Below are 20,678 nucleotides of genomic sequence, written 5' to 3'. Positions count from 1 at the left end.
GGTGTCTGGCTATCGAGCACAAAGTATCGAAAACTCATATTAAACGGCTGATGACGTCGGGGAAGAACATGGAGAAGGCAGCCATGTGCCCGATGTCGAGTGGTTAGTAAAATGGATATCATGTGGAGTGCAATTCTGTGTCCTGAGGCACGTCGTCAGTCCCAGAACGTAGGACCGGAATATTCTTGACACTCGAATTATGACAGACTAAAGGTCCGAGACCAGGCATATAGTAAGATGCGGGTCGTGACCGTAGAGCTTATATAGCCCTCAGAGTTGGTAGTGGGATGATTGTTGTGGGGAGCTGTGGAATGTATAGCCAAATAAAACTTTACATCAAGTTTCACTGCAAAGCTGATATCTTTCACATACGACCATAGGACGTTGAAAACAAGGCTTCCCGTTCGCTCAGCCCTATTTAAGCAACGTACCGGCGGATTAGTACCTTGGTTGGTGACAACAAGGGAATTCCCGCTGTTGTATGTTTTTGCCGTCTTTCTTGTTCCTCGAAAAGTTTTTCATGCATAAACGTGAATATGTGGTCTGTGCGTTATGTACCTAAAGAGCATAACTAGCGAATTCTCGCCGTTGTATGTAAATCTTTTTGAAGTTTTGTGACTTCTCGCAATCCCGATTTTTCCTCGCGTGGATAGCCATGACGCTAGAACCGATAGGGCTTAGCATTGGATCCCCGCTAATCCCCATTGTTGTATGTTTTTGTCTCTCTTTTTGGTCTCGGCCTATCGTTTGAAATACGTCTTACGTCTTGTTGCTATGTGTCGGGCACTCAGAAACCTACACTCAACCCAGTTTATCTACTCGTAGCCTCCGATACACTGATTCTGGCGTTGAGATCCTCCTCAAACTGTCCCTCTGGTCATAGTAAGAACTACAGAACACTGGTATCTAGTCAATAGCTAACATGCATAGAACAACCGCATTTGGCTAGAAGCCTGTGTATTACTTTGCCAAAATGGCTCCGGACAATATACCAAACCGCTATCTTCTTCCTAGCCTCCTTTCACCTGAACGATCTCCCGACTCCGAACACATGGATTATTTCAACGGCGATAGACCAGCCCATTTGTTTCCCTCGCCTGCAGAAGTTCGAGCGAATCCACTACTTCGAGAAGTATGGGGCTCCTGTACGACAAAATTTGATTCACTCAATATTGTTGTGAAATATGGGGAACACATCACTGCGTCCGAGGCACACTGCCTTCGAGCTCTTCGACGACTATTACCCGACGAGGTACCTGTTCCAAAGGTATATGGATGGTGTGAAGATGGAGGCCAAGTCTTCATCTACATGGAGCTCATTACAGGTGTAACCTTGGAGAGCCAATGGGGTTTCCTCTCTGATCAGGCGAAGGAGGAAGTCTGTAAACAACTGCGTATTATCGTGAAGGGTCTACGCAAACTACAGCAAGACCCGAACGATCAATTTCTCGGTGAGCTTCTTGGTCTATGATAGAGTGAAGCTTATGCTAATCTATTCAAGGTCGTATTGACCGAAAACCCCTTCTTGATGTCGTCTTCACGGACACAATAAAACCCCCAGCCGGACCGTTCGACACTGTTGAAGAGTTCCATGATTGGCTCTCTGCATTGATAAAGATCGGCAAGGAAATTCATTTTTCTGATCCGTCACAAATTCCGGATCCTTTCCGGGAGTTTCTTCCGGACAACTCGAGGATTGTTTTCACCCATGCTGATCTCCATCCAAGCAACGTAATGATGTCTGCTGATGCATCCGGTCATATACTTGCTGTCATTGACTGGCATCAGTCGGGATGGTATCCGGAGTACTGGGAGTTTTGTAAAGCTCTATTTACTTCTGACTTCGATGGAGCCTGGGCCACGGAGTATATTCCACAATTTGTTGATGTTGCTGAGTGTTATGACTCCTGGGCTTGGTATCCCCGGACTCTGGGGTATTGAGGACAGTATAAGTTGTCCTACAGTAGAGCTGCAGGAGAATAGCGTAGGACACTCACAACCAAGTGAGACGTGTTAATTGAGGTAGTCGAATGGCGCTATCTAGGCTTATCGACTAGTGGGGCTTGCTAGAATGATTATACATACGATAGACAAGGGCATTTTAGAAGCAATCTGTTTGCACGAGACCCATCTGCAACACTGAGATTTTACCAGGATTGTTTGTAATGGACAAATTTAGTCTCGAGTTAAAGACAGGCAACTGTAAGTCTAGAGACAAGTGGTTGATCTATAGGTAATACTATCGACTCCCTCTTCCTCCTTCTATTCGGGCCCTTTCTGCCTCCCTCGTAGGTGCTCTCTGTCTCTGTTTTACGTTGAGTTTCTCACCCGTGGCCCAGCTGATCAGCGTTCCACCGTGAATGCCCGTGCTGCCCTACCCATGGTCCTGAAAGTCCCCAGCAAACCGGAGATTCAAGCTGTATCGAGTTAAACCCGAGGAGAATTGATCAAGGCCGTTACCGCATTCTGGTCGATAAAGCCATCAGAGACTAGCATTTCAACATATTTTTGCATCCAGTTCTGGCAGTTCTCACCCTAGAAGTTGTTAGTAGTCCAGCCTTAAACAAGATAGACGATGAGCATATCCTACCCCGAACGGATCCAACGGCGTCTTGCTGATACCAGGTGGTTGAACCGAGTAGGCCAACTCCGTAAGATGAGCCAGCTTGGCCTCATCAATATATCCGAGCGATATCTTCAAGTACCGCCTCTTAGTGCTACGAAGGTCGTAGGAGGACTTTGTTTCCACCGTGTACCCGATAAATGGGTTTCCAACGGCATGAATCTTTGCCCCTTTCTCACCCCCGTTATGGTCTGGAACTAGCATGCTCCAGTGGGCGGGCACATTGCGTTTCTCTTGGTACACCACCAAAAAGATCTCGCGCTTGGACGATGCCATTTTGGGAGGAGATGGAATGAGAGAGGCTAATAATGTTAGATTTGAGCTCGTTTAACCTCAACAAACTTAGATAGGAGGTGTTTACCTTGGAATATTGTGAAGGGGTGTAAGGCAAGAAGGCTAGGCGCCCTAAGGACTATAGTCGGTTTCGAGTAAACCAAAATTGTTAGTTTGTTGCCCTTATCCAATTAGTTAGATTAGTAAGCAACTAATTTATTAGGCAGAGGAAGGTGGGGTACGGTAGTGTAGTCGGAGGTATCACGTCATGAACCACCAGCTCTATCACTAGCTCTTTCACCACCTTATCTCAGCCTATTAAAGTATAGGTAGATTACTAGAATAACTGCACTCGCAAGATGATTGTCTGAATTAATTAAATCTAAACTTAAGATAATAATAGTGTAGGTAGTCAAAGAGTACTAAGCTCTTTACAAAAGTATTTACTTAAAGAACTCCGAAAAAGATTTCAGCTACTTCTAGCCACACTTCTGCCTAAGGCAGAGATTCAGTTTACTTTTAACTAATGAAAACTTAGTTATATGTGAACTGATAACAAATAGGTTTAAAATAAACTAAATATCAATATTCGGTTTACTCTAAACCGGCCATGGTCCTTAGGGGCGGAACGGCGAGAATATGTTGAACTGGAAATGCCTGATACCAAGAATAGCTGATAGAGGATGAGGAGGTAAAGGGCAACTATGGAGTGATGTGCTTTTCATACTGGTGAAACCCAGGTCTCACTGTCGTCCTGGAGATAGTCTCAAGAGGCTATGTTGTGATTCGGAAGAAGCCGCCTGAGCGCCGACGGAGTTTTGTTGCAGGCGTTGGTGGATCAAGTCCATGTCAAAGGCGTTGGAGAGTCATGATGGAAATGGACAGACCTAGGACATCGAGCCGAGTCAAAGCCGGCATGGTGAACGATCTTTACGAATTTGAGGCATCGGTGGCTATCGACAGGTTTTGAATGGCGCGATTTCACATTACATACAAGGTCAAAATTGGCAAAAAGCCGCTGAGATCGGATTTAGCCGCTGAGATTGGACTTAGCCGCTAGCGACGATGAACTTACAGGCCTTCCCCCGGTTCATGAGCCGGATTGCACTACTGGCACGCCATATATAGGTATCGGACACAGTTCGTTCATTTACATCGAACTGAAAATCATACTAAAACGCACTATCAGTAAGTGAATAAGATTCGAGTGACAATAAATTTTCCAATGATAAGCATAAACTATGACCCAAAACAAGTTTAAAGTATCAAAGTAAGTTTTCTTTGCGAAAGACTATCTAAAGACGCTGTGTATAATAGTACAGAGGTTCAAGCTAAGAAGAACAGGTATTAAGTAGTTACAGGCATGCAAAGAGATTCATAGGTTTGTTCAGTACTAAATAAGTTATCTTTGCCTACCAAACTCCTACACTCCAAAGTGACCTCATCCCAGAGCTAGAGTTTGATCTACAAGATAACTTACCCCAGAAGAGGACACACTATCACAATGCTCAGCTGTAATTAGTAAAATCATGTACGAGCCCGTTCGAGGGTCAATGCAGCGCATCATCAGCGGTATTGTGTGTCTAGCTAATTAAAGCAAGCCTTCTCTCTCCCCGTCACACAGAAAGTTTCGCAAAGATCGCGATTATTCCCATTTGGCTGACACGCCCCAGTTGTCGTTCCCGCACCACTACTCGTTCCTGCAGACTTCCCATTAGCCGCGGGCTTCGCAGTATTGAGTCTCGAGTCCCATGTATGGATATTCTCCGGCTGCCATGTAGTCCCCGGGGGGCAGTTACTTTTCTTGCCCGTGTACGGCACGCATCGCTGCGTCTTGTATAGTTCGCCTGCTAGGTATCTGCAGTCGTGCAGCCAGACGGCTTCGCATTGCTTGTTGACGAATCTGCCGCACCCGCCGTTTGGACTACAGTTGTCAATAGTGTAGCTAAAGGCGCGGCTTTCGGAGTCTTGGGGGCCGCCGGAGAGATCGAGATCGTTTGCAATGAGAACGGAGTCAGGCTCGTTGAGATCTAGGTGCACGTTGTATGACTCCACGAGAGCGGGTTCAGGCGCAGATTTCGTGAAGTTGGAGCTGGAGTTGGAGTAGCCCGTTGAGTCTTCTACACACAAAGACGGGTCGTCGAATGCGGCTGTGACTGTGTCGCGCCATAGGCGGGACATGTTATATACGTTGGCTAGGGTGTAGAAGACGCGACAGTCGGCAGCATCGTACTTGAATTGTAAGGGAACGTCGTCGTTGGGTCGGACTTGGTCGCGAAGATTGATGGCAAGGATGGAGGTGAGTACCCCCGAGTCGCGATACCCAGTCTCTGTGATTTGTGGAAGTGTGGCAAGGATTGTGTCGTTGACATTGAAGCGCGGGTTGGATAGTCTGACAATGTGGCTGTCGATCTGATCTGCAGAGTAGAGCACAGCACCTCGATTACCTGTGGGTAATTATGTGAGACGAGAGTTGAGATTAGGAACTGGATCGCAGATGCTTACCTCCCACAGCTTGAATTGGACCATTGGTAGGACGCCCTCCAGCGGTAACAGTACGGACACCGGCTTCAGTAAACATTTCAACGAGCAGGGCACAGGTGGACGAACATGCCGCATCGGTTAGCTGTCAAACTGTCAGCTTTTCTTCCTTTCCGAACCAGGATCTCTTCTTACTATGACGATGTCGTCCACATTGAAAGGACGTTCCTTCCAGGGCAGTGGAGCTTCGCGAGTGTACCCCCTAGGTATCCACCCATCGAACAGGGCGACAGAGTATGTGTAACTCGAGAGATTGTAACGTTCCTATCAGCTACAGTTAGAAATGCAGCAAAATCAAGGTGTAGAGTTGCCATGCCGTCAAAGAGAATGAATCGCCATTGGCCTGCACAGGCCCAGAATACTCAGACCAACTAGTGAAGTTGTCGTCCAAGGCAGCGTTCAGCCTTGGTGTTATCACCCATTCGTCTGCCAGAGTGTCGTTGTACTCAGCGTCTTCAGGTGTGAGTCCATTAAAATACGCGGTATAAGCCTCTCCAATTGTGTTGCCAAGTTGATGGTGTCGACGTCGGCTTCCTGCAAATGGCTCGAGATCTGGAAAGAACCTCTTGAATGTACTAAAAGCTAGCTCCACGGCGCCTCCCGTATTCTGCTGCAAGTCAATTACCACCCTGGTCAAGTTGGCATCAGTTACGTTGAAGATAAAGTCCGTAATTGCTTGACTAAAGTTGCCGATGGCATATCCACTTTGGCCAAAAGAAGGGATGCTTAGTACAGCTGCGTCTACATCTGGGAGGAAGTACCCTGAGACGATACCGTCAGCAAGGACATCAAGACCCTCTTGCCAAACATCAGGATCAGGGTATGATTCGTTGGTTACGCCGCGCCAGGAATTCTGCGGACGGGATGTAGCCGCTGGAGGAGACGACTTCCTTGGAGCATACGCAGGATTGAAGAAGCCATCACTTCTGTTATAGGAGGCAGGCAGTAAGCCTAGGACGAAGTAGTTGTAAAAGTCACCTCCGGTGGTCAAGGGTCCTGTCGCATAAGGTTCATTCCACAGCGCAAGCCAATAGTCGAGATAGTCTGTGCCGTTTTCCATGGTAAGTGCAATCTCATCTCCTGGGTAGAAATTGACAGAACTATCCCAGATACTGCCGGCACCTAGCGTGGCCAATGTTGGTGTATAGAACAGCTGATTCCAATCGGCGTGAGGCTCAATGCCACCCACTGCGTTGAGACTCGCAAGGCGTGTCAAATACTCCACCACGTCCTCGTTGTTGATCGTCTTGATAGGCGACGGTGTCCAGCCTTGATCTCGACTCTCGATGACATCGCTGGTGAGGTAGACTTTTGGCAGGCTTAAGCCATCCGACGAAGCAGCAGTGATCGAGTACGGTGCGAGGAAAGAGAAAGCCGAGGTAATGCCACCACTCAGATAGAGATGGGCGTCGTGAGCCCTGTACAGTAAATGTTGCACATCGATCTCGAACTGATATTGATTCCGGTACACTCTGCTCGTGACGTCGGTCTGGATCTTGCTCAGTTCAGACAGTACATCTACTGCGGGCTGCTGGTAGCCGGTGGGTGGATTCTTGAGGTACGCGAGAGTACTCTGGAACTGAAGAGTCTCGTTGAGGTACTTGATGAACCGAGTGGCGACCGCGTCGTTGAATGGAACGCTGGTCAAGCAAGCATATGCGTCGCTTGCCCAGTGGTAGGCATAACCGTCATTGAGATCGTCGATGATGGCTCCGCAAGCGGTTGACTGCGACGCCGCGAGATCCTGCTGGCGTGCACGAACGCTTTTGGGGCGGTCGAGTTGGGTTGGACCTGAGAGAGCGCCGGCTAGGAACAAACTCCATAAAGACGTTAAAATATTGGGCTGATGGAGAAACATCTTGCCAATCGAGAAAGCAGGCTACTTGTCGCGGCGGTCCAAGAGCGCACTTCAGCACATAAATATTAAGAGCTCTGTCTATTTGAACGTGCAAAAAGTGACTCTTCGACTCGTCAAGATCTGCACTATGTGAGAGCATATAAATACACTTCAACACTGTCATCGCGTGACATCCTGATGCGATGATTTTGCACAGCAGTCAGATTTGATAGAAGCCACATACAGGGGCACTTTCCTCAAATGATGTAGGCTGGGGGCAGAAACGGGAAGGGGACGTTACACCTATTTCCTAACGATGCTTCGTGATTAGCAGACCTAAATATACTGATACCGGTCAGCAGTGGCAGGGGTTCAAGGCTGAAATCGGTGATGAGTGGACATAAGCGAATGAAGATGTAGCCTTGAGAGTCAGCAAGCACCGGCGTCTGTAGGCGCTGCCGAGATATGGCCTACATTCTTTCCCATACGTCGCAGACGTTTCCGTGGAGATGGGAAATGGGTCAAGGTCATAATTACCTTCAGTTGCCTGATATGCCTGGTTGTAGCCCTTGTGTTGTGTTAGCCCCGCGCGTCCTCCTTCTGCTTCCCGTGTTCGCCCCCAAAAATGGCCCCCACCAAATAGATTACTTGCCATGCATGCGACTCACCGTTCGTCGCTTTGTCCGTCCGTATACTATTTGCAGCATGTCCACAAGAGGTGGTCGGCGAGCTTCAACTGGTCCTACCAGGGTGGGATTGTGATTGCATCCTCTACTTCACAGACACAAGGCGAACTGGCACCAACTCCCTCATACCAGCATGAACCCAGACGAAGAGTACTTCTCAGACGAGAATGGTGATGTGTTCGCACGCGAAGCGATCGTGCATCCAGCGCTGCGTGAGTCTTCGGCGATAGCTCCTGATATCTATATGAAGTTTTTTGATGGCTTCTTTGACGATCCTCTCTTCGATCGTTGGCTGCAGCACAAGGAACTCTGGCAGCTTGATGTCGTAGGTGGGCCAGGCGCGGGGAAGGTCAGCTCTACCAACGAAATATGTCCATATCACACTGATTGAACTGCCAGTCCACGTTTGCAGCTTTGGCAGCCAAGCGCATCCACAAGGCTCGCGTAGAAACAACTGGACATCACATTTACCTTGCTACGATCTTTGTCGCCGAGAGTCTGATCGAGAATGACCTTGCTTTCATAGAAGATTTATTGCGCAGCGTTTATCACCAGATCACACCCCTTCACGTTGAAATAGGGCCAGGCGTCCTTGCTAAATACAGAGACTATAAGAGTGCTAAGCACCATGGAAGGAAAACTTCTGCACGCATCAGCCTCATTTCGCAAGCATTGCGAGAGAGAGTCGCCGAAATTAATGCAAATGGTCAAGCATTTCTTGTTCTCGACAATCTGGACCAATCCAATGCATCTCTGAGGGAGCTGATCCGCCGGGAGCTCTCAGAATTGCAAAGCCTTGGGTTGAAGATCATGAGCACTTCACGGTTGCCGAGATATGAAGCAATTGGAGACAAGGTGTGCAATTGGCACGATGAGCCGTTCGAAACAAGTCTCTACTGGCACTGTCACGATTGTAGACAAGATATTTGTGAGACTTGCAAAGGAGATGATCAGTTCTGTCGCACATGGTACGTTCCGGGCAGATCTGGACCCTAGCTGCCAATGTCAAATTCTCGATGCTGTACGGGAAACTGACTACATGCGCAGTGAACCCGCAAGCGTCTGGACACAACCGGAGTTTTTCACAGTCTTCATCCATTCCATCCACCCGAAAACAATGGCGGAGCTGATTGCATGGGACTTGGAGAGAGAACATGGAGATTTAGGATTCGGTACTCTGGCAGACCCTCTCGAACCGCCATTATCATCATTTGGTCTTGCTTTTAGAAACACCATGACCAGCCATGCAGGTTGCGAATGGATTCAAAAGATAGCCAAGTATGTTGGCGGAAGTGTGGTTCAAGCGAAGCTTGCTTTGGACAGGATCCACAATTCGACATCACCCGATCTTGTCGACCTAAGGCCGAAGCGTCTTCCAGCGAATGTCCAGGCAATCTTCAACGAAGGAATCAATGCTATAAACAAGAGATCGGACAGTTGGAACCGTATAGCCTTGAAAAGTATTGCGGTGGTGGGAAAGACAGGGGACGTTTTCGATGGGTTAACTTTATCTGCTCTCGCAATGTCCCTCAAGGAACGTCGCCACAGGACGAGCTCGAGCCATGTACCTCCTCGAAGTGTTGAAGACATTCTAGAAGCCGGCCAAGGCTACCTTAGGCTCAATTCAAGCGAGTCGGCTGAGGACGAGCCAAACATAGTCACATTCCACCGTCTGTTTCACATCTTCACAAAAGATGAGTACAACGAAGAACTTTTGATGGCATACTCGGAATTACGCACCTCCAACATACCGCGTTCATTCACGCACAAGCCAAAAAAGGTCGAAGAGCTTGCGCAAGGAACATCGTGGGCAGATATGATAGAAGGTCTCAAAGGATATCGGTCCCCCAGTCTTGATAGTATGACTGGTCTCAGATCGCCACCGCCGATGAGACGCGAATCATCGGGCCTAATCAGAAGTCATACGTTCTTTCCCTCAACAAATGCTACGGTCTCACCATCGTCTGGCCTGGGTCTAGACGTCTTTGGAGGTGGTCGATGACTTGTAAATACAAATGACTTCTCTTAATATTCAGGATTTGAGCATATCGCTCCTTGCCTGACCGATGTGCACAAGGTTCATATCGATCCTCTAAAGAAGTTCTCCGTTATCTCAGAAAGAAATTTGTGCTTGGGCTACTTATAGCTTCAGGCGCCGTTTCAGGATCTCCAGTGGAATATGTGCATTGTAGGTATTTCCACACAAGAGGACTCATTCGTCGAATATCGAAAGCGCCAATACGTTCGTAGGATGATTCGGCTTGAGTCGAGCGTCGAATAATGATACCTTGGCCTGCGTACCAGGCCTTTTGAATTGATGTATCTGTATTCATCCAGAGCGGTCTGTCCGAACGGTCGACGTGCCGCGTCAAGGCAAGAACAACGAACAAAACCACTTCTTCGTGTAGCTTGGGTGCGACATCCGGAAAAGCCTTAACATCGAACTGCTTCTGGTCTACATCTGGCCTGCTGAGTAATTCGAGGGCCCATTCTGTATTGCCGTCGAGACGCTTCAAACGCCCTTCGCAAAGATGACCTCGTATAGCGATATGTTCATGTTCCAATTCGGGCTCTTTGTCCCGCTTATCATCTATGTCTGAGTGTGTTTCTTCTTGCCCAAGAAGCCCTCCCTTTGGTTCCTTCGATTCAAACGCTTGGTAGTTGGGCCCTGCAGGATCTTGTTGCGAGTTCTTCCGTGACGTTGCACTCGACTTCCGTCGCCTCTCTGCCACCAGATCCAACTCCTTTCCCATATCGTCAGGGGTTTCAGATGAGCTCCTCGGCAGCATTGGGCGAGTGCCTTCCCCCCTGATTGTAAAAGCAAGAGCCTTTCCGTCATGATCGGTAACACAATAATGTCGCTCATCGGCCTTTGAACGCTCGGGAATTAGTATTGTTCCATTCACAGAGGTCCACGACCAGCTCGGAAAGTCGACCAATTGCTTGGGTCGTTCCGCTGTCTCGCAGTCTGCAACTCGCCATGCTAGTTGTTCTTCCATAGCGTATTGCCACATTCCTGCAACATACTCTTCATCAAGCGTATCGCGAACTCGTTTGGCAACTCCCCAAATTGCCATACGCTTGTCGCTCTGCTTAGTGAGGTCGAGTCTAGTGTAATACTCAACTGCCGTTCTCCAGAAGTCTTCGAGGGACTCGTCGTTCACACCAGATAAGGGCATCGTGCCCCTCGTGGTCTCCTGAAGCCGGCCTCGCCAATGACGATCTGCCGCGGATTTTTGCTCCAACGGTAAAGGAAGTCCGGTAGGAATACCTTCACACGCGCTCATCTTCGTACAGTCCCAAAAGATTTGATGTTTGCTGAAGTGCACGATCCTGGGTGCAAGCATACGTTCTGCGAATCGTTAGCTTACTGCATACTAAGCGTTCATTCAAGACTGACCTTGGTAGACCCAGCCGCGCGTGTATAACGGTTTCCTCAACAGGCCATTCTCCCACAAGTCTGCTCTAACAACTCTCCATTTCTGTGTACCAAACATCGGGGAGCCTCCCGATATCTCGAAGTGAGCTGGTGTAACCTTGTGTGGCTCCCTTTCACGAAAGAGGCCTCCAGCACTGTTTACGGCGTCGGCTGCCGCAATATTACAATACGAATTGCGGTAGACCTGTTCCATCCGAGATCCTTCACGCTTCCAGTCGTCCCTGTCCCCTTGCTATATTACAGTCAACGCCCGTCAAAGTTGAGATTGATAGTGCTTACCATTATACACACTAGGAGAGGGAACAAACGTTAGCTTCCTACTATTAAGTTGCGTAGCAGATACTTACGAGAGTCAATCCAGATATAATCAACATCCAAAAGCCATGCCACTTCAATAGCCTGCTGGAAATTGACTGGCAGCTTGTGCCACGGAACACCGACAAACATTATCTCTTCCAAGGTGCTTGATCGTAGAGTGTATATTTTCGCCTCTCCCCAGCAATGGCTCAAAGTGACATAGGGGCCTCTAACCTTCTTGAGTGTGGTGTTGACGACTCGAATTGAATCTCCTCGGCGTTTGCCTCCAATATGGAGTAGTCTTGTCGGAACAAAATTGCTTCCAGAACCAACCCGTTTCGGACAATGCCTATGATTCTTTTCACAATCTCTCATCCAACTCTTGATTTGTTGGCCAGTAACATCTGGGTGTGTGCTCTTACCGAGCTTGGCTGCGCTCAGGAGATACCCTAAGTCTGCATCAGGGAAACAGTAGAAGATGCGCTCGGGTAAACCAAAGGTTTGCAGATCAAAATCAGAATGTCTCTCATCTTCGATGGCGCGCCTCTTTGGCACCACCCGAAAAGTTATTCCCACTGTACGCATGGAGTCTCTCGTTCTACCTAGACTGCGACTACTCCATCGATATAGAGAGGTCGTAGAGCCGCAGCCTGAAGGCAGTTTGTCAGTCTTGGCCACATCCTCGTGAAGCCAGCGCTTTAGGTCAGCATGCATATCTTCGTTTTTGTGGAGGGCCTTGCGATGGCTCAGTACATCTTTGTGCAGGAGAATACAGAAGGCGCAGCCGCGATGCGCGGAGGCCGCAAGAGATGACTGGCTTGGGTGATGATAAGCCCACGAACTGTTTGGGCTCAAGACATTCTTGTAGCAGAAGTCGCAAAGCCCGGGTGTTGATGATATCGGCATATTGGCGAAGGGAATTGCGAGAAAGCGAACAGAGCATGGAAGTTGTCCAAGGCTGAGTGTTGAAATGATAGCGACACGCGCCAGGCTAACGATACATCCTTGTCAGACCACATTTGGCCCCCAAAGTGAGATCGATACACTAGACTCATAAGCAACAATATTCGCGCTCGTTGTTGTAGTCCGCTCTAGATCTGTCATCGTTGTTGAATTTGGTGTTTGAAGAGCAAGCCTTCTCGGACTTCAGCGTTCGCAGACCCTGGTGACGTCAATAGCGCAGCTCGACACATGATGGTTCCGTTGCTCAACTCGCCATCTACAATGCCAAAGTTTTATCCTCTACGCCTTCAGGCGGTTTGACTAGATTGTCAGTCTCCAGGATCTACTCAACAGTGCGAAGCCTACCTTTCAGCGGAGCAAGCCAGTCTCACGTCGCGTAGTCGGAGCTCCATCCACGCAGCATTAACAGATACGCGCAGCGTTTGAACATATATATCGGTGTGGGATTGTGCAGCCATAGGTTGGACTTCTTGATTCATTATGAAGAGAAGCCATGCTGTCGGAAAATAAAACGATGTCTGACGATTCGAAGAGCCGCAAGGAAAGATTGGAAGCCCGTTCTTTGTCCCGCAGCGCAGTCATTTAGGCACTCGACTGCGTCCTATCCTCCATAATACTTGAAGAAGTCGAGCGCGGGCAAAGCACCAGATCCTTGGAGCTCACTAGTACGTTAATCGATGACCCTCATTGACACGGCCTGTCATCTTCGGAGAGCAAATTACAGGGATTGACATCTGACGATATGTGAATTATGTGTGTTGCGTCCAAATGTGTCTCGTTGTGCCCCGAAACGGTCCAGATTATTCCGAGGGCCGTTCTGCTCTCGAGAGACGTTGGTCTGTGTAATTGTTTATTCTTTCCTGGCTCGGAGCAACGAGCCATCATTGCAATTGCTCTGGAATAGGTGAAGTTAGGATACGAGTGGTTCTCTCGGCCGATATTGTGCGATTTAGTAGAGAAGATGCCAACGTCGCGCCAGGTTCGAACAGCCGAGCTGCGTATCCCACCTCTCAGTGGAAGCCGCACCAGTGCTCAACAAATATCGATTTTGCAAGTGAAATAACACTTGCTAGGGTTAGTTGCTCTCGGCAGCTGCGATCTGAGGGGTCTCATGAAAGGAAGGGAGTTTCTCGCCCTCGTTGTCACTCTGTTTGCCCTTGTTGATCAAGATATCGCTCGAATCTGCTCCAGTCAAGACTAGAAGCTTACCAGATCAGACTGCGGACAGATTCGAGTTCAGTTGCCGTTTTGTGAGGCGACTGCCTGGTAAGTGCTCTAACTCTCCTTTCCACAGCAACGACATGCGTCACAACGACTTTCGCGCAACGTCGCATTGTGTCAGCAGGAGCTGCGTTGATATCAAGAACATTCAGTCAGTTATTATTTGAATTCATCTCGTTACGTTCTTCTTGATTTGCAAGCTTCGTTCAGAACGAAACAACCTGGATTTCCCGTAGAATATGGCCAGAAACCTCAGATTTCTCCATTGTTTACGACAGACACTGACCGCATATTCAGCCATCTGGAACTGAAACAACTAGAGAATACCGCTAGGCGCAATCCCTCGCTGCCATGATTGTCTATCACGACAATGTTGGCAGAGAGCCCATAAGAAGATGCACTAGTATCTTCATCAACTGAGCTTACATGTACGACTTCTATGGCGATACGAAACCGCTTCACAATCACGTCCGCAATCTAGCCTACACCGTGTTTGATTGTCATGGTTGATTGAAGAAAGCATACAAGAAGCTTGAAACAGTTCTGGAATCAGTGATGTAGATGGTGTCTGGCTATCGAGCATGAAGAATCGAGACTTCTCATTAAACAGCTGATGACGACGGGGAAGGATACAGAGAAAGCAGCTAAGTGCCTGCTATCAAGCGGCCGGCAGACTGAATATTATGTGAACTGCGATTCAATGTATCACTACAGGTCGGTGTCGCAGCACGTAGCATCAGATACATTCCGTGAATAATCATTTTTATGCAAATCAAATCTTTCACATACGACCATAGGACGTTGAAAACAAGGCTTCCCGTTCGCTCAGCCCTATTTAAGCAACGTACCGGCGGACTAGTAGCCAGACAGCCAGTTAATCCTGTATTAGTATGGATAGACATCTAAGCTCCTCAGGTGTCTTATTGTACCTTCTGTTGTAGAACATACCGACACGAACATAATACTTTCGAACATTGTTACTGGACTTTTCGACTTCGATAACGCCCGACCCAATTTCATGTAGATTGTTGTAAGGTTCTTCATCAACAACGCTAAATAGCCACACCCCTTCGAGGCCTCGTGGTGTATGATCATCGTTAAAAATGATATCAACCGACTCATCGCTCCTTTTCAGATTGTCAAATAACTTGGTGTACGTGGCATCGTCTTCGAGATCACACATTGCAAACTCCTCTGTGATACATTCAAGAGTGAGTTTGATGGCACCATTTGGATCCGTGGGGATCACGTCACAAACAAAGACGCAACACGGGTAGTTGGTTCTCCCATATTTACACGATCCCTATGAGAGCAGGCAGAGTATCCCCAGGAAAGGTTGCCAAACGCTGGCTGTAATGTGCCACGATTGTGGACCATCCCTCAGATAACTTGTATGATGGCTCCCAATCAGTCGTGCGTTGTCTCATCTGCCTTCCCTATGTAGCGGATATATTCACTACTGTATCTTCTATGCACATTAGAAGCTTTGGATACTGCAATACCAGTCCACTATCTGATCGTACCATGCTCTGGGAACACCTGAAACCCGGTTGCTGTCCTTTTGAGAAGAACATCCTAAGCCGTACGTAACTGTCTAAATATTGATGCATCGCTGGCGTTTCTATCCTAGCAGGTATTAGAGTGATAAGACGCAGGCATCTTGTGGCTAGCTGAGCGCGGGGTATTGTTAGATCTAGATAGATCGTACACCGCTTGTTGGCGCGACAACATCACCGTAGCGTGCTAAGCTTTCTTCTTGAAGGACAGTCTTTAGCGAAAGCTGAATTGACTTTCTGGAGAGGAAATGGAATCTGTTGGACGTTACTGAGTGCTGCACAGGAGAGCCCTCTCAGCTTGTGGAGAAGGAGCCACAACTAGATGTCTGATTGGGAGCGGCTAAGCGTCATAGAGAACAATCTAGAGAACAAAAGGCTAGGAAGGGATGGGATTGAGTTACGGATATAAAGTTGTAAATTCCCCTCTTGTATCCCAAGATGCCATCAAGATACAACAGAACAATCAATTTATTTGATCATCTATCATTTTTATTCTTGGAAAACCAAACGGTCCGATTGCTCCCCTTTTCTCTTTCTGAAGAATCACTATGATTAACGAATATACTATCATGGTCAAGAACGACACGAGCGACTTTAAGGAATATTACATCTTCAGCGAGCTGCCCGAGGTCACACCCCCTGTGAATGGCAATCTCTGGTCCAACATTCTTGTCGGCTGCAATGTCCAGCCTGACAAATCCGCAACCTTCACTATCGAAACACAGTTTCATGCGGTAGTTGGATGCTCGGCCGAGACGCCTGCTCACGGCGTCGTGGTCAATGCCAATAACTACAGGAATGTGACTCTTGGCTCGCTGAATCCAACTGGTGGCACTATATCAGGCACTACGCTCGAGCTCGATGCCTCTGATGGTGCTCCCTTTTTCACTAATACCGTTCTTCCTGATGGTGGCATGGTGAACGCCTTCCAAGTGAAGGCTCCAGTCGGTGGCAGCCATTTCAAAATAAGCGATGCAAAGACAGGTGAATAGCATTCTTCCCTGATATTGCTCCCCTTTGCTAACAACAATAGGCAACTTCTTTGTGGGAGTTGGTAGCTCCGCCTCGGACTACGACGGTAAACCTACGGCTACTTTCATGCCTGAGCCCAACGCTTCTTACCAGATCAAGCCCACGAACCAGTACTACCTTACCTTTGGCTCCTACACCCCTGGTCAACTTGTCGACGTCACCATGATGGCTTCCGACACTGTCCTGCTCGACTTCTCTTATGACAACGCCCCCTCTACATTCTACGTTGTCAACAATGACTCTAACCAGCTTCTCGTGCAATCCGAGCCTTTCTAGATGGCCGCAAAACTTTTAGAGGGATTTGTTTAGGGGACTTGCGGTTTATTTTGATTATGGAACTCCCCATCTCCTACTAGTTAGAGAGACGAAGTTGAATTAAAGCTAGACAGAGTCCTGTGCATGGAGAAATCGAAGTAGGGGCTCATTTTGATTTGGATTCTTGTTTTGAGTATTTTCCCTCTAGAGTTTTTCGACGTCTTCTCCAGCGGCAATGATGTGCTACTGTTCTTGATAAGGTTTTGGTGAATACAAAAGCTTTCTTCAATGCTTATTCCTTCAGCCTCTCTCCACAACTCTTTACGCCGCAAATGAGAGATTAGGCGGTACCGAAGTCGAGCTATTCAACACGGTGTTTGAACGCGCGGAAACTAGTTTGATCAAAGTCGATCTCTGACATGGATTCCTCACCATCGTCCATCTCCGTCACGGCTGCATCGTAGATCGATGGATGAATGTATCGAAAATGAGCATCGTCTCAGACTGTCTCGTACACTTGCGTTTTGAATTTATCGCTGCCTACAACGCTTCTGAAGGTATCAATGTTGATATCGTTAGGCGACTGGGGATGCGCACACTTCTTACTGCCGTCCCTAGAACTAGACATTTGTGCTTCCCTCCCTATGGATAAGATTAGCTTTGTATAGCTTGTAGCATACACTGTAGCTCAGTGAACATGGTCTCGCAGTTGTCAACACGCATTTGCTCGTAAATCTCGGGATTACCTAGGTCGTTGCCAGGTACGCGGGTCATAGAATAGAGACGGATGCATAAGGTGTGTCAGGATGCTCTCTATATGGAACGACCTTTGGTACGAGAAACCCAGCAGACCTTGCAACCATCGTGGTCGCAACCTCTTCAGGCCGCGTGCCGTCTGATGATTTCAACCCCAGTCCGCATGGAAGTTGCGTGATATGATTGTCGAAAGGGATGTCGACCCAGTTGCAGTAACGACAGGAAAAGTAGTGAAGATACAGGTGAACAGAATTCAAAGACTCGACGAACAAGTTGAAGCAGTTCTTGTGAGTGTTTATGTAGCGCTGTGGTCGTTCGTTCGAGGGTTGCGAAGAGTAATCGTATACCATAGAAATTGCTAAGGGAACAATAGCCAATCAAAGTGCCAAAGTACCCTCGTCGAACAGAGGAGGACTTACAAGCTGCCGTGGCTTAGTTACAGTGTAGCAATCTAGTGGTACTGCAATTACGTAGGTTTCTACAGTATACAAGAGAGAAACCCTGACTTAGTACTAAATATTAAAGGGCCGATTCTAGATATGCTTACAGAACAGCGACTTACGTAGCTGCTACTGCATACAGTAGTTCCAAAGAGCATTGTAGTGAGCGAGCAGGACATAGCAAGGCTCCTGTTCGTTCACTCCTATGTACCAGCGGACTGATAGTCAGGTGGATACCACTAGCCAATCCCCACTGTTGTATGGAGGTATCTTTTTTTGCTCATACGTTTTCCACCTGGTCATCTTTCTTGCCTCGATCGTGCCACCATCAGTGCCGAACGCGCGTCGACTCTCGACCTTGGTGCTTCACGATCTCGACGTCGGAAACGGAAGAACTATCCAAGTTTTTGCTGCCGGTACCCGTGTTCCCAGGATCTAAGCCTGCTTTGCAGGGGTCCATATCTGAAGGAACAGATGACTTGATCGTATCATTTCCCTGTGCCTGGGCCTCGAGGCAAGGATACCGTGGCCGGCTAAGATCAATAACGGTCCGTCTCCACAAACGTCTATCCCCGTGGTTGACGTCAGTGAAGCCAACTTATCAGTTTCTACAATGTATAAAGAGGTGCAAAAGCTTGACGATACTTGAATCTCATCATCTTCAACTTATTCTCCTCAAACTCATACATCTTTCTTCGTCATCATGGTTCTCGTCGTTCATCACCTCGGCTTGTCTCAGAGCGAGCGCATCCTCTTTCTCTGCGAAGAACTGGGCATCCAGTACCAGATGATAAAGTACAACCGAGACCCCATCCTCGCGCCGATGAGCCTCAAGGGCCACCCAGGAAATCTCTCCGGCCAAGCGCCGCTCATCGAAGACCCGGAAACTGGAGTCACTCTATCTGAGAGCGGCGCGATTTGCGAGTACATTCTCGCAAAGTATGCCAACACCAACGTGCCGAGACTGTCGAAGCAGTACGGCGAGGAGGGATACGCCGACTACTTGTTCTGGCTGCACTTTGCCAGCGCCTCTTTACAGCCTCTGCTCGTCCGAGCATTGAGTCTCAACGTGGCGCAGCTCCCTCAAGATAGCAGCGCGAGCGAATGGGCGATCCAGAGTGTGCAACATACGCTTCAGATGATAGATGATCGCCTGCGGAACAACAGATGGCTAGCTGGAGAGGACTTCACGGCCGCAGATGTCATGACTGTCTTTTCGCTCACTACGCAACGCTACTTCGGCCCACTGATCTGGCTTGAGAGATACCCGCACATTCTGCGGTACCTGAGGGATATCGGGGAAAGGCCAGCATACCAGCGAGCGATGCAGAGAGGAGACCCCGAAATGCAGGTACTACTGGGCTCAGCACCCCCTGAGCATTCGATCTTAGCGGTCGGAGGTGTGACGTCTGACATCTGGAAGAAGAGTCGGGGACAATTAAACGGGCATGCTCAGCCAGACCGCAAGGGCGAGGCACCCATGGTAAGGGCAGATTCTGGGAACAGCACTGGGTATATGGCCGACGGGTATATGGACGAGGCACAGCAACATGCGCCATAGTGTTGTGCATGGGTGTTTGGATCGGACGGGGTCCACGAGTCTTGCTAAGCCTCTTGGCTAGTCCACGATAGGCTAGCCATGTTGGTTGTAATACAGGCATTTGTAGCCGACTTCTAATTAATTGCTATTCGTTCTTCTCTAACTATTTATCCGCCCGTTTCGCTTGCCTTGCGTGCGTATCGCTCTAGATGTTCAATGGCTCGTGTTATCTCGACATCCCTCGGAATTTCAGGCCCTCGAAGTTCTCCCAACGTGTTCGCTGTACGCGCTCGACTACAACGCATCCAAGTTTCTATCAAGCCATCCCTTTCCATCCTGACTATGAGCCTCAGTATGGAGCACCTGTCATCTGCCCTGTAGTCGACCAAGTCTCCTACCTAGCGCCCTCCAAAGTACAATCTCCGTGCTGACAGTTTACTAACTCACGTCAATTACCGCACAACCCTGGACCACACCCGCACGGACGGCCCACACCCACATCCCAGAAAACCAGAATACCTATCATTCCATATGTAGCTTCCGGAGCCAATCGCAAGTATTCCCCAGTCATAGTATGATTAGGAATACATAAACGAGGTGTTATAGCAGATGCTCAATCTCACAGCCGCAACACCGCTCACCTGTCAACACGCTAGCATCGCCTTGAACACGCAGGGTCGATGGCGTCTCTACATCCAACTTCCAAACAAGCCATCATACCATCGTTACATGTCATGCCATGCCATGCAACGAGGCGATGTGTATACCACCTAGATCTATGCGTTATAGGTGTATCTGCAATTAGGTCTTCCATTTACACCACTAGCAACGACTACGACTCCTTCACCGCGGCTATAGAGGGGAAGGACATAGCGTCCAGTAATGTATCGAAGTAGTAACGTTACAAGGGAAGGCGGTGGACGAGTACAAATAGATAGAAAGACAGATAGATGGCGAGAGAAAGCAATGTACCGCTCGACTCGTAGTTATGTATCGGGGGAGGCGTGCTATATTTATGGCGCGCGTTATTCGGTGTAGTCAAAATTCTATTCGGTGTAGCGATGCCCGTTACTGAGGCTTAGAAAAGAGTTTGTCTATATATATGTGCAACAATTAATAGTTCGTAAGTACTTTCTAGATTATAATCTACTATTTAAGTTTCAAACATTAGCTTATCTGTTAGAACCTCTCCTGTACCCAACACAGTTACATCGCAACA

At 48.3% G+C, this 20,678-nt stretch overlaps 8 protein-coding genes across 8 annotated transcripts; 4 read left to right on the top strand and 4 right to left on the bottom strand.

The window, feature by feature from the left end:
* The first annotated feature begins 624 nt into the window (after positions 1-624).
* On the top strand, positions 625-2,129 carry P153DRAFT_315689 (kinase-like protein). The gene is made up of 3 exons (XM_033664962.1): positions 625-882; positions 931-1,451; positions 1,502-2,129. Exons 2-3 carry the CDS (start codon positions 974-976, stop codon positions 1,939-1,941), a joined length of 918 nt encoding a protein of 305 aa, XP_033524464.1. The 5' UTR covers positions 625-882; positions 931-973; the 3' UTR covers positions 1,942-2,129.
* A 41-nt stretch (positions 2,130-2,170) lies between these two features.
* P153DRAFT_431133 (uncharacterized protein) lies at positions 2,171-3,145 on the bottom strand. Its single transcript, XM_033672876.1, has 3 exons — positions 2,985-3,145; positions 2,591-2,925; positions 2,171-2,535 (listed from the first exon to the last, which is right to left on the bottom strand). The coding sequence occupies exons 2-3, from the start codon at positions 2,897-2,899 to the stop codon at positions 2,428-2,430; spliced, it is 417 nt and encodes a 138-aa protein (XP_033524463.1). The 5' UTR covers positions 2,900-2,925; positions 2,985-3,145; the 3' UTR covers positions 2,171-2,427.
* Positions 3,146-4,262: 1,117 nt separating this feature from the next.
* Positions 4,263-7,397, bottom strand: P153DRAFT_315688 (uncharacterized protein). Its single transcript, XM_033664961.1, has 4 exons — positions 5,754-7,397; positions 5,573-5,701; positions 5,402-5,522; positions 4,263-5,343 (listed from the first exon to the last, which is right to left on the bottom strand). Exons 1-4 carry the CDS (start codon positions 7,293-7,295, stop codon positions 4,484-4,486), a joined length of 2,652 nt encoding a protein of 883 aa, XP_033524462.1. The 5' UTR covers positions 7,296-7,397; the 3' UTR covers positions 4,263-4,483.
* A 696-nt stretch (positions 7,398-8,093) lies between these two features.
* On the top strand, positions 8,094-9,962 carry P153DRAFT_385310 (uncharacterized protein; the record flags this gene model as incomplete). The annotated part of the gene is made up of 3 exons (XM_033670416.1): positions 8,094-8,309; positions 8,360-8,928; positions 9,008-9,962. The coding sequence occupies 3 exons, from the start codon at positions 8,094-8,096 to the stop codon at positions 9,960-9,962; spliced, it is 1,740 nt and encodes a 579-aa protein (XP_033524461.1).
* A 106-nt stretch (positions 9,963-10,068) lies between these two features.
* P153DRAFT_356723 (HET-domain-containing protein) lies at positions 10,069-12,602 on the bottom strand (the record flags this gene model as incomplete). Its single annotated transcript, XM_033666670.1, has 4 exons — positions 10,069-11,312; positions 11,361-11,631; positions 11,679-11,689; positions 11,747-12,602. The coding sequence occupies 4 exons, from the start codon at positions 12,600-12,602 to the stop codon at positions 10,069-10,071; spliced, it is 2,382 nt and encodes a 793-aa protein (XP_033524460.1).
* Positions 12,603-15,984: 3,382 nt separating this feature from the next.
* On the top strand, positions 15,985-16,744 carry P153DRAFT_385308 (uncharacterized protein; the record flags this gene model as incomplete). Its single annotated transcript, XM_033670415.1, has 2 exons — positions 15,985-16,420; positions 16,470-16,744. The coding sequence occupies 2 exons, from the start codon at positions 15,985-15,987 to the stop codon at positions 16,742-16,744; spliced, it is 711 nt and encodes a 236-aa protein (XP_033524459.1).
* A 690-nt stretch (positions 16,745-17,434) lies between these two features.
* On the bottom strand, positions 17,435-17,977 carry P153DRAFT_230394 (uncharacterized protein). Its single transcript, XM_033662681.1, has one exon. The coding sequence runs from the start codon at positions 17,827-17,829 to the stop codon at positions 17,494-17,496; it is 336 nt and encodes a 111-aa protein (XP_033524458.1). The 5' UTR covers positions 17,830-17,977; the 3' UTR covers positions 17,435-17,493.
* A 645-nt stretch (positions 17,978-18,622) lies between these two features.
* Positions 18,623-19,480, top strand: P153DRAFT_422793 (glutathione S-transferas-like protein; the record flags this gene model as incomplete). The annotated part of the gene is made up of 2 exons (XM_033672391.1): positions 18,623-19,346; positions 19,380-19,480. 2 exons carry the CDS (start codon positions 18,623-18,625, stop codon positions 19,478-19,480), a joined length of 825 nt encoding a protein of 274 aa, XP_033524457.1.
* Positions 19,481-20,678: the final 1,198 nt, after the last annotated feature.

The sequence above is a fragment of the Dothidotthia symphoricarpi genome, assembly GCF_010015815.1.
Source record: "Dothidotthia symphoricarpi CBS 119687 unplaced genomic scaffold P153scaffold_9, whole genome shotgun sequence".
NCBI lineage: Eukaryota > Fungi > Ascomycota > Dothideomycetes > Pleosporales > Dothidotthiaceae > Dothidotthia > Dothidotthia symphoricarpi.
The sequence above is the reverse complement of the archived record's forward strand: the minus strand, read 5'-3'. Positions and strand labels throughout refer to the sequence as shown.

What these genes read in the sequence shown, in the direction of transcription:
- P153DRAFT_230394 (XM_033662681.1), bottom strand. Translation starts at nt 17,829, where the DNA reads ATGGTATACGATTACTCTTCGCAACCCTCGAACGAACGACCACAGCGC.
- P153DRAFT_315688 (XM_033664961.1), bottom strand. Translation starts at nt 7,295, where the DNA reads ATGTTTCTCCATCAGCCCAATATTTTAACGTCTTTATGGAGTTTGTTC. An exon ending in ATGTGGACGACATCGTCATA is followed by an intron (nt 5,523 to 5,572) that starts GTAAGAAGAGAT and finishes ACAGTTTGACAG; the next exon opens with CTAACCGATGCGGCATGTTC. An exon ending in TCCAATTCAAGCTGTGGGAG is followed by an intron (nt 5,344 to 5,401) that starts GTAAGCATCTGC and finishes AATTACCCACAG; the next exon opens with GTAATCGAGGTGCTGTGCTC.
- P153DRAFT_315689 (XM_033664962.1), top strand. Translation starts at nt 974, where the DNA reads ATGGCTCCGGACAATATACCAAACCGCTATCTTCTTCCTAGCCTCCTT. An exon ending in CCCGAACGATCAATTTCTCG is followed by an intron (nt 1,452 to 1,501) that starts GTGAGCTTCTTG and finishes AATCTATTCAAG; the next exon opens with GTCGTATTGACCGAAAACCC.
- P153DRAFT_431133 (XM_033672876.1), bottom strand. Translation starts at nt 2,899, where the DNA reads ATGGCATCGTCCAAGCGCGAGATCTTTTTGGTGGTGTACCAAGAGAAA. An exon ending in CGCCGTTGGATCCGTTCGGG is followed by an intron (nt 2,536 to 2,590) that starts GTAGGATATGCT and finishes AACAACTTCTAG; the next exon opens with GGTGAGAACTGCCAGAACTG.